The 11,825-nt window shown below is 49.7% G+C and overlaps 1 protein-coding gene across 9 annotated transcripts in view; it reads left to right on the top strand.

Annotated features, from left to right (window-relative positions):
- The window catches only part of KCNJ9 (potassium inwardly rectifying channel subfamily J member 9), a 38,560-nt gene extending 28,195 nt beyond the window's left edge, over nt 1-10,365 (top strand). For all 9 annotated transcript variants that reach the window (XM_074321995.1, XM_074321996.1, XM_074321998.1 and 6 more), the window contains one exon: nt 10,043-10,365. In XM_074321995.1, coding sequence (XP_074178096.1) covers nt 10,043-10,336 — 294 coding nt within the window. In that variant the 3' untranslated portion in view covers nt 10,337-10,365. The remainder of the gene's footprint in view (nt 1-10,042) is intronic.
- The last annotated feature ends 1,460 nt before the right edge of the window (nt 10,366-11,825 follow it).

Here is an 11,825-nt window from a genome sequence, read left to right as displayed (position 1 = left end):
TTTGCTCCAAAAGATGCATTAGAGCTGATTGTCCGGCTAGGTCTTATTTTCGGGGAAACACAGTAGGGTACTCTTGCTGTTTTTAAATTGTTATTTAAACTGCTTGCCAAGAGGTTTAGTTTAGACTTGAGAGGGTGAGCCTGTGGTGAGTGAAGGAGTCTCTATTTTCAGTGAAGAGAGATGGACTTCACTCTGTACTGGGAATGGGTGGGGCCTGCCCTGGAAGTGTGAGAATGGAAGAGTCCTCTTCTCTTGGGGCTCTGTCTCTTCCCCACTAAGGAAAAGGTGGGGAATGGCGGGGCACAAAGGGTGGGGCCAGAATGGGGATAAGGGAAGCTAGGTCTGCAAAGCTAAGGGTGTCATAGTGACCCTCGTTGGGAGGTGACCCCAGAACTAATCTAGCATCTTCACTATCTAACCCCCAACCTGCCCCCATTCTTCCCCCCACCCTCCCAGTCATTCCCCTCCCCCTTTCGCAGAGGAGGAAACAGACCCTGAGAGGGCAAGTGGCACAGGTCAGACCAGACCTTCTTGGGCTTCCTACTGGTACAGTGCCCAGCTCAGAGGAGGTGTTCAGTTGAAGCCACATTCAAAGACAGACCAGAGAAACTCTGAGGTAGAAAGCTGGGGACCCTCAAGCAAAATCAGAGGTCCAGCCCTCCCCGCCAATACTTCCTGGGGGGCCCAGGAGCAGTGCAGCGGGTGCTGCTTTCTGCCCACTCTGACATATGCACACCCTGATTCCCCCAGATCCATTTCACCTAAATCTATGCACAGGCCAAGTTGAGTGAAAACTGAAAGGCACAAGGAAGTTCTTGAAGGGAAACCACTCCCTTTATTTGGAAGTGGAGCAGCTTTAATGCCTTGCTGGTGCTTGAGAGATATTGCTGGTCCTCCTCTTCCACATCATAGATGCCATTTATGGGAGGCCTACAGGATAAGGCCCTCTGGATAAGTCAACATAAGAAACGTCCAAACCTGTAGAGATTTTTTATGAGTTTATTTGAGCCAAACTGATAACTGGAAGCAAAATCTCCACTGGTGGCAGATTAAGGGCATGGGAGAAAGCAAAGCTGGGAAATCTCTGAAATTGGATAAAAAGTAAAACAGAGAGATACTTCTTTTACATTGGTGGGTACAGGATAGTTAATAATTAACATTTACAGCACATAGAGATGGTATGTGGGGAACAAGATAACAGTGAGGGGTTCTGTGGTCTAGTGCTCTGGTACAGTGGTTGTACCCTGAGGGGTCTAGAAAAGAAGATTACACTGACATTTCAAAGGTATGTTATCTTAGATGCAAAAAGACAATAGGCAGGCTCATGTAAGTTAAGGATTGACATTTGTCAAGGAAGCTACAAGCCTAGAGTGTGACTACCACCATGACCCACTTTTAATTATGAATTTTTATGTTCAGACCATCCTATGTGGTTACTTTCAGTCTCTGAGTTTGTAGGGGTTCCCATTTTGGCATCCCCCAGAGCTTGTCGGGTTTAGTGTATGGCCCCGTTTTTGTCCACAGATATTATTTCTAGATATTTCTAGATATTATTGCAGCATATTTTGCCAGGTCATTTAACAGATGAGAAGCCTGAGGTTCAGAGGCGGTAACCATTTTGCCCAAGGCCACATAGCTTTTAAATGGCCAACGTATGAGGAGCTCAGGCCGATTTGTTCCCAAAGCCCCCAATTTTCCCACACCCCATTTTCTCCCTACCCAAGCCTCTCCACCCTATAAACTCATTCATTCAACAAATACTGATGGGGCCAGACCTGGAGCTGGTCCCTGGAGATAAGTGGTAAATCCAGCATGGTCCCCTGCCTTCAGGGAGACACACCATAAGGAAGTAATGACCAACCCCCAGTCTGAATGAGAGGGGACACTTAGGGAGCTGGGGGCGGGTTTGTATTGAGGGCAGCGCTGGTGTCTCCAGCGCGGATGAAACCTGGGGAAACCGCAGCTTCTTACCGGTGCTCCTGTCCAGACGGTGAGTTCCAGAGGCCGCCAGCAGGGGGAGCCCATAGCCCAGGCCCGAGTCTCCCTTAGATGCTTATGTAACTTAGAAAACTGGGGGGAGGAAAGCAAGCCCCAGGCACGAGGCTTGTCACACATACAGGCAGCCATATGTACCCCAGATAACACAGGAACTTCAAACAGAAAGACGTCACACACACACACCCAACAGAGCGATGCACAGACACGCAAACAACAAACACACATGCTGCCAAGGAGGGATATGTGGTACAGACTGGAGAGCACTCCTGTACCCTGTCCATCTGGCCCGTTTAAAAAACCACTCGGGCTAAACCAGCACCATGGCTGAGACTTGTGGTGGGGTGAGCAGAGAAAGGAGGAAGGTGCTTTAGGTCCAAGAGCTTTAGGTCAGTCTGAGACATGAGGGAGGGAGGAAGCCTGGTATCGCAGAAACGTGAGTGAGGGGTGTATAGTGACCATGGGGCCTGTCATCACTGCCATCACCTGCTTCCTTCTTGCCCTCCATGTGCCACCAGGTGTGGGCATACATCAGAGATCAGGTTTGTGTTTCACATGCTTATTTAATAATTTCTCCTCAAGATGACATATGTACAGGCACCAAGGTGGCACTGTGGTGTCCATGAGTATCATTACAGATAATAAAGACCCATGCTCTGCCCTAAAGCAGTTTATCATGTGGCGGAGATGTCACACCATGAGACATGGTTCTCAGACAGCCACATTCAAAAACAGGCTCGTCAATGTAGTCGGACCTGTGCCAGTTTCATAACATGATCTTATTTAATCCTCACCAGAACCTTGTGAGTTCAATGCTATTATTATCCATGGGAAGAAACTGAGGTATACAAAATTTTAGGAACGTGTGCAATATTAATGGATTAGTTAGTATCCAAACTTGAATTTGAACCTAGGATTGTCTGCGTGTGGAGGAGCCTCTGCTTCTAACCTGTGTTACATGGCTTCTTAAAGGCAGACATGGACCCAGCACGAACAAATAGACACCCAGCTATTGACATAGACAGCATCTTAGAGACAGAATGACAAATATGTCAAAGAAACAAGCACACATGCCCACCAGACATTAAACATAGAAATGCTGCAAACATACACATAGTATTCAGCTCTCTCTCTTTCAAATGTGTGTAAAGCCCAGCTTTGTGGGAGCTAAGGATCTCACATAAGAATGTCCTGTGATTTGTGTGTGTTTATAAAGCCTTGACCCATACTGCCATGATGAGCTATATTTCCCCATCCTCCCAAAAGGGAACATTCTCTCTGCTGCCTTGTTGAGAGGCTCAAGCAAAGAAACAAAGCAGAGGTAGAGCAAAAACCTTCCTTCACCCTGACAACCACCTCACACAGTGATGCACTGAAACAGCTGCACGCTCAGGGGCCCAGGTGCATACCAAGATAAACACATAGACATCATGCATGCCCAAACACACTCACAGAACCACAGAGCCAAAAGTACACACACACACACACACACACCCCCCACATGCACAATTCCCACCTTCCTTCCTACCTAGGCACCTGCACTGTCCTGGTATCTTGTTTGTGTGTGTGTGTGTGTGTGTGTGTGTGTGTGTGTGTGTACTCCCTGAGCCCTCCTCTTGCCCTGGCCTAGCACAAGTTCTCAAATCTTTTACCCAGAGTGTGGCATAGCTGATAAAGAAAAGAGGAGCCACAATGCCACTGTTGGTCTTGGCATAACCTGGTCCTGACTCATGAGGAGGCCCTGCCATTTCCATGCCCAGGATTAGTGCCAGCTGCCACCCACTCTAGAATGCCATGGATGGAACCCTCTGAGCTGGAATCCCCTCATCCTCCCTCTACTGACAAGTCCCTTGTTCCCCAGTCCCATAGTGTTAAGTATTTGAGCTCTACCCCAGATGCACCCCCCACATCCTTCTCCATTTCCAGCCAGTTAAGAGGGAGCTGATGGCACAGACATATGTCTGGAGGGTGGCATGAGCTGAGGCAACCCCTCAGCTGATATGTCTTCCCCAAGCAGGCAGCCTGGGGTAGGGGGCGGGGATCCATCAAGGGCAGAAGATGGCAGTGATTTGGCTAGACAGAGGTTTTCGGGCTGCATGTTGTTGATGAACCTCAGAGGGCAGGAGGTGGTTAATGCCAGGTGGCTGTCTCTGAATCACTGAAGTAGAGCAAGAGATAAATTTGGAGAACAGGTCATTTACGAGTTTGTCTATACCAGGGGTGTCCAAACTGCGGCCCGCAATCCATTTTTAATTGGCCCGCAGCAAATTCCAAAAATATATTTAGTTTACTTAAATAAATCAGGTGAGGCAATACGTACTTCACTTCGAGTGAGTGTCCCGGCTGTTTGTGTATTTTACCGCATATGGCCCTTGGTGAAAAACGTTGAAAAAAGTTTGGACACCCCTGGTCTATACCCAGCTCTGAGAGAGGTGAGGAGGAAGCACCAACACTCACTAATATTTACTGAACACCTCTTCTGTGCTGGGCTCTGCTCTGAGCACTCTGTACACACCTGCTTACAGTCCTCACAACAATCTACAGGGGAGAACGATTGTTACCTGTTCTGCAGATGGGAGAAGGAGGCCCAGAGAGATGAGTCCACATACTCAAAGCCATCTGGCTAGCAAACGGTAGCTTCCAGATTCAAAAACAAGCTGTTTGACTCCTGAGCTTAACTCCTAACATTCTTCCTCTTCCTGTTTTTCTAACCTGCACACACGTATTCATACACGCAGACATGTGAGCACACACGCACACACACACAAACACACACACCTGGTGTCTATGCAACCTTTTGAAATAACTGTCTTTCTCCACCAATATATCTCAAGCGCCTAGCACATAGTGGGAGTTCAATAAATATTTGTTGAATTAATGAACACAGTGCTGGAGGCCCAGGAAAAGAGGAATCAGTAAGAGGGTTGTGTGTGTGGTGGTATGAGGGGAAAAAGGAATGAGGGGGGATTTTACACACACTCTCACTTCTAACTCTGGGGTCCTAGCTCATCAAAGCACCTTGGGTCAGGAAAGAGAAATGTGGTTCACAGCGTTCCCCTCCAGTCAGAAGAGAGGAGAAATCTGGAGAGAGGGTATGGGAGCACACAGCCATCTCAGCCTAGCTCAGGTCTTACTTGTCACCATTCCCTGCCCGGGTGTCACATGTTTTTCGAAGGCCTATCTCCAGACAGCCCTTGTGTCCTCTACTGTCTACACCTGAACTCTCCAGGAACCTGGCTGTCCTGGCTGAAGAGTGGACAATTCCCTCTATCCCTAGTCCAACTGAAACAAGGGTGGAATTTTCCCCAAGACTCTATATTGGGAAAGCGAAGAAAAGAAAGCCAGAAATAAAGACTACAAAAACAAAGAAACAGATGGGACGGTGGGGGTGAAGGAGCTTGCTGTGGGAGAGAGTGGGCCCCAAGTCCTGATGCTGCCATGACCCTTGCTCCCACAGCACCCTGTTCTTAGCCCTTTGATGGTATTTTCTGCTCTGCATTGTCATTCCAGGGCTTGTTTATATCTGCATCTCCATCTTGGCTGTGAGCATCTCAAAGCCACTGTTGGCTCCTTTGGGCTCTGCCCCCATGCCTAGCACAGTGCCTGCCAAGGAGTAGAAGCTCCACAGACATTTGCCAAGTAATTGAGCAAACAAGTGAGCAAGTGGATGAGTGACAGAGAGGGAAACTGGGTCCCTTCTCTCCGGTAGCCAGACCATCTCCGCAGTGGGCACTGTTGCTCCCTCTGGAGTTTGTCTCACACTGGTCACTTCCATGGACAGCCGACAGAAAGCTTCCCCTGTGTCAGAGCCTGAACCTTCCATCCTTCAGGAAACAACCTAGGCTGTGTTCTGGGAAGGGAACAGTGCTGGAGATCTGATTCAGCTAAAACAGAAACTGCAGTCCCAAGGCCAGAACATTGAAAAGCAAGGACAGAAAATAATAGCTAACATGAATGGAACCCCTGAATTCTCAAAACAGCCCTATGAGTTAGAGCTGTTAAGAATACCAAAGCTCAGAGAAGCTAAAACTTTGTCCAATGAGTGAGAGGTAGACTAGGATTTCTTATTCAGGCATTCTGACCCTACAGCACTCTGGACTATGTTGTCATGCTGCCTGTGTATAGAACAAACCATCACCCCGAGAAGGAGCTGGGGCCTGGGGGGATGACAAGTGTGCAGGCCAGGGTGACAGGGAATCCAGGCAAGCAGGTGGGCACCGAGGCTCCAAGCCTTGGTGCTGGGGATGCCAGATCCTGAACTAGATGTCCCTGAGGTTAGGGGATTAGACAGAACAAACCTAAAAATTAGGGGATAAGGCACATTACCAATCAGGAGTTGAGGAATATGAAACAAAACTTCCATGTTTCCAACTAAGTCAAAAACTTTGGGTCTAGGATTCCAGAACCAGACAGCACAACCTTGAACAAACCTGGATTTACCAGCTGAGTAGTCTGCATCCCCTACATAGGGAAGCTTCTCAGGATCTTTGTGTCTCCATTTCCCCATCTATAAAATAGAGCTGTTATGAAGACTAAACTAGGTAACACATGGAAAGTGCTAAAAAGCTGAGCATAGTGCATCATTGACTGTTAGCTCTGAGGCGCTAGAGATCTTAGGGACAATCTAGGTCAGTGGTTCTTAACCCTGCCTGCACCCTGAATCATCTGGGAAGCTTTTAAAAGAACGGATGCCTGGGTGAAAACTCAGACCAATTGAAACATGACCTCTGGGAGATGAGGCCCAGACACGGCACATTAATATACAGTGAGTGTGGGAACTCCTACCCGGTCCAACGCCCTCACTTTATCAATGAGAGGTAAAGGACTTATTCAAGTTCACACAGCTAGTTAATGGTAGAGCGAGTCCTATATGGCAAGCCTCTGCCTTCCCTCTAGTCCAGCCCAAGGCGATTTCTGGTACTCCTTGGCACAGGTTTGCTCCCACATCTTTGGAATGGGGGAATCGCCTAGGTGGGAGGCAGAGCCTAGTCCCACCCAATGTCACTCAGCAGAAATGGAGGTAAAGAGGTGGGGGAAGCTTTAGCAAATAAGGAGGAGTCCCTGCGGGCTAGAAGCTGGCCTTGGAGAGACCAGGTCAAGGGATGAGGTGGAGGGATTTGGGGACTACATGGCATGAGGTTCTGACACAAGGACCATGACATGGGAAGGTTGTTGGCCTTGGTTGCACACAGTAGGTGGTAGACAAATGTTGGGATACAGTCTGAATGATGCCATGGCAGGCAAATGAGCATACACTATTGACTGAATCTGCCGGGGCACTCACATTCCCATGGGGCAGCACTGAGAACAACCAGGCAGAAGCACAAGAGTGAACGGATCTTGGACACGCAGAGAAACTGAGGAACAGAGCAGGCCCAGCGCCCCGAAGACCCAAAGAGAGCTGGTTATGTGAAAGTAAGCCTGTGGCCCTGTGTGTCAGATGTTTGCAGGGCATCGTGTCTTAGCCGGGCATCTGGAACACCAAAGCAGACAGGCAGACAAATGGAGCTAAATCCTGGGTCAAGAGCAGGAGGTCTGGTAAGGAAAGAAAGAGGCAGGAATGGGGAGGCTGGGGGCCGAGCCAGGCTGCCTCTTGATAGGAGGAACAGGGAGGCGGGGTGCTCGGGGCCAGTGGCTGGGTCAGATCTCAGGCCAAAGCAAACCTGCTTCAGGAGGCTGGGGGGCCACTCCCTCCCTGTCCAGATGGAATCAAAGGCAAGCAGAAACCCTAGAGGGCCCAGCTGTGACCCCTGCCCCCACACTCAGCAAGACCCATTAACCCCAGCCTCCCCATCACCCCTGATGTGCTTTTCCTAGCCCAAACAATCTCTGGAAACAGATTCATCTGGTATTTGCTGATCAAATGCAGCCAATAAGTGTCAGGTTCCTCCAGACTTGTTCCCAACCCTGTCCCTCTCCCCAAAAGGTATCCAGACCCTGTCCTCTCTCACAGGGGCTCATTGTAAGAATTCAGGGTAGTCTCTGCCCAAACCTTGAGTCCTTCCTTGCTGCTATGCCAAGAGATAAAGGAATCAAACTCATTTCTGTGGGTCATACTAATAAACAAAATAGGAGAATCTGCCCCTGTGGATCTCCTTCTGAACCCAGGTTTCCAACAGGTGGTTCTCGCACAGATAAAGGCTTTGGGAACTTCTCCTGTTCACCTGAGCTGAGCCATGAGCTGAGGATGAAGTAGTCTGGAATTTGGGGTTCATCGAGTTGCAAAGGGACCTCAGCAATTTTCTAACTCTGCTCCTCACTATTCAGATGAAGATGGCAAGGCCAGAGTGGGGTGCCCCTTGTCCAAAGTCACACAGCTGGTTAGTGGCCCTACCAGGACCAGCCTCAACTGGCCTGACTTACAGACATGCGCCCTTCACATTAGGCCATGGTAGGGGCCACAAGTAGGGCAGAAGGGAGGACAGAGGCCCAGAATAGCCATGGGCTACCATGCTCAGGAAAGAGTTGACACAAACCCCTGGGCCACACCATTGATCCTCTCCTCCTTCTTCCTTAGACTTCCACTTGCTTGTCTAGGTGGGACACGAACATGGAGCTGTCCAACCCAGAGAGCAGTAAGAGGACAAAAGAGGTGGGATGGGAGCAGAGGCAGAGGGGCTGAGGGGAATTCTTCTGGGTGTTCCTTTCTCTCTTCCATTTTCTGAATTCTTCCTACAGTGATTTTAACAACAAAAAATGATAAGAATAGTCTGGGGAAAAGATTAAAGGTGACAGAAGCAAGGAGAAACAGAGGAAGAAGTTTTTAGAATCCATTTTGAGTAGATGGAAAAGAAAGACCAGAAAGAAAGCAGAGAAACAGATGTCCAAGAGGGAGATGGAGATAAAATCCAGCACTGCCCTGTGGTCCAGTGGGGAAACTGGGGAAGCAGCAGGGCTTGGATAGTCACTCTGCGGCTCTGAACCCAAACTTCCCACCACAAAGTCACTACAATCTTCAGGTAGCGGGAGGAGAGAGGTCTGGAGAGGGAGGAGGAGTAAGAGGCACCTTTTTTGGACATTTGTCACAGCCACCTGAGGCCTTCACAGACTCCCTATCTATCGTATCACCCCAAGACAGCCTCTCCTTGGAAAGAGAAATTTTCACCCACAGCCTCAGAAGGCTCTAGAAGCCTGGCAGTGGTGATAAGACCACATGCCCTGAAGAAGAAAGGAAGGGAGAGTTGGAGAGAATGGAAGGGGGAGAGAAGGGAGACTGCCCAGGGAGGGCTGGCCGCAGGGAGGAGGAAGAGAGCAAGCAAGGCTGGTGAGCTTGGTTCAAATCAGGGCAGAGAAGTGGGGTGAGGGGGTGGGAAGAAGGACAGTGGGGATGATAAAGGCTCCCAGTGCTCTTTCCCACCCACTCTCCCTCCTTCTCTCTCTTTAATGATCTTGAAACAACCTTCAAGTCTGGGCTGGAGGCCCCAGGAGGCCAGTCACTTAGGAAACAAAACTGTTTCTTGGAGACCTTGAAAACTCATCTGCAGCTGAGCTGTGTCCCCACCCCTCCCTAGTGCACATGCACATTCTCCCATGAACTCTCACGTACGCCCACACGAGCCACAAACACACACAAATAACTGAATTTTAGCAGAATGACCACACATCCAAATGAATGTTGCCCTCTCCTGTCTTGAGGGGTTTCTCCTCTGGAATTACCATTTGGTAACTTCACACTGTCTCTTCCCCACACACAGGATCCCACACAATCATGTCCGCCTCAGTCTTAACTAGCACACAGGGGTACAGGCTCAGATGCATGGGAGTATACATTCCTCTGTCCCTCCCTTTGTCCCTCTGTCTTTCTGTCTCTGTCTCTGTCTCTGTCGCTGTCTCTCTCTCTCTCTGTCTCACACACACAGACACCTACTTCCCAGATCTCCCCACGCCAACCACACATTTGATTCAGGACACCCCATCCTGCCCTTTGTCAATCCCCTCTCTGCCCTGTGACTTTCTTTCAAACCCACTCCTCAGACCAGTCATCCTGATTCCTCCCATGTCCTATTTTTAAGTCTTTCTTACTCTGCTTTGTTCCTCTCATTTCAAGGGCCTTGATACAAACTGGCACCACCGGCTGTGTTCAAAGGAAACAGTAGCCCAACCCAGGCACCCAGAGCAAAGGACCAGGTATCTACACCCATCATGTCCTAGAGTCTGGGGCTCACACTGGAGGAGCAGGAGGAAGGCTCCTAAAGCTTCCACACTCACCTGTGCAGGGAGGGTGTTCTGGGATGCATGGGTGGGGAATGGGCCCTGGGAGTCCTGTCCACTCCTTCTTTTGTCTGAGCCCCAAACGTGGGAGAAGCAGTACCCTTGGGGCTGTGCACTGGCACCAATGTAGAGCATGGCAGGGAGCCCTACCAGGCTCTATGGGCACAGGAAGGGTACAGTCCATTCCAGTATAGGGCCAGGGACCAGAGCCAGGGCCTTGGAAGGACTGGGAAGTTCTGGGAGGTACCAACAGGGTGAGGGTGGGGGTGTAAAAACTGTGAGAGCCCAGTGCCTGATGCCTACATGTCTTCAGGTCCCACAGCTGGATTTCTTGTCTATCTCACCTTGTGTCCTGGAGAGGGCTGGACAGAAGACAACCCAGGATCCCAACTCATGAACTAAGGAACAGGTGCTTCCTAAATCCCAAGTCATCTTCTTGTCCACCCCAACCCCCAGGGCAAGGCTGCTCTTCACTTGCCCCAGTATTGAATGACCCAGCCACCTGTGGACCACTCTTCTAGTGTCTTCCCTAGGCAGTCTCTCCTGATGTCTAACCACAAGGCTTCTTGCTACGCCTTCAGTTGCTTATCTCACTCTCTTCTACGTACAGAGTCCTGACCTGGAATCTGTTTTCCTCTCTTTGTTTCCACCCACTGCCTGTTCTCCCCTAGGCCCAAATTCAAGGTTACTTGAGAGGCCCATGGAGAGCAGGTGTCTGCCCCATCGTACCCACCCTTCTAGCTGTAACCCAGGAGGAGAAGGAGGGTGGAAGCAGGATGTAACCTTCCAGATCCCTGTAATGGAAAATCTCCACTGCAGGCCCAGAGGGGGCCAGTTATTTAGGGAATTCAGACTTGAGCCCTGTGCCCTCAGAGTGGATTTGCTGGAGGACAGGTCAATAATCCCTCTGCAGGGAGTTTCTTCTGGGGCCAAGCAGATACCCAGCCCAGCCAGAGGCACCTTAAGCCTCTGGACATGGAAGCCCCCATCCCCTCCCTCCTTTCTTCCCAGCTTTCTTTGGGCTCAGGGTGCTCAGACCTCCCCCTAATCCTCTGGCTTCCCTCCATACCTTCTGTGTGCCCAGATAAATGGGGACCTTCCAGGAGAATCCTTCCTCTGACTGCTCCAAGGAGAAGGCAGGGGCCGAGTTTTCCTTCTCTCTCTGCCTCTTCTGGTTCCCCCTTCCTCCCTTTGCCTTTTATTCTTTGACTATTTTATCAAATGGACAGCAACAACATCCCCAGACCAGCTGGTCCCACCCTGGGTCATCTCTGCCCTTGTGCTAGCTGGTATAAAGTTCCAGACTCCCCTTCTAGCACGGGCGATGCCTCCTACCCTCTATCTCCAGACTTCGTGCTGCCTCTTGTGCCAACTTTGGCTCTCACCAGGGTCCCTCTGAGGTGCCTCACATGCAAGGTCCAGGACTTGTTTCCAACACTAGCTATTTTTTCCAGCTTCAGTGTCCCTGCAACCTCTACACCGTGTTTCCCTGAAAATAAGACCTAGCCAGACCATCAGCTCTAATGCGTCTTTTGGAGCCAAAATTAATATAAGACCCGGTATTTATTATGTTATGTTATATTATGTTATATTATACCCAGTCTTACATTATATTAAAA

The sequence above is a fragment of the Rhinolophus sinicus genome, linkage group LG17 (genome assembly GCF_036562045.2).
Source record: "Rhinolophus sinicus isolate RSC01 linkage group LG17, ASM3656204v1, whole genome shotgun sequence".
In the NCBI taxonomy this organism is placed as follows: Eukaryota; Metazoa; Chordata; class Mammalia; order Chiroptera; family Rhinolophidae; genus Rhinolophus; species Rhinolophus sinicus.
The sequence above is the reverse complement of the archived record's forward strand: the minus strand, read 5'-3'. Positions and strand labels throughout refer to the sequence as shown.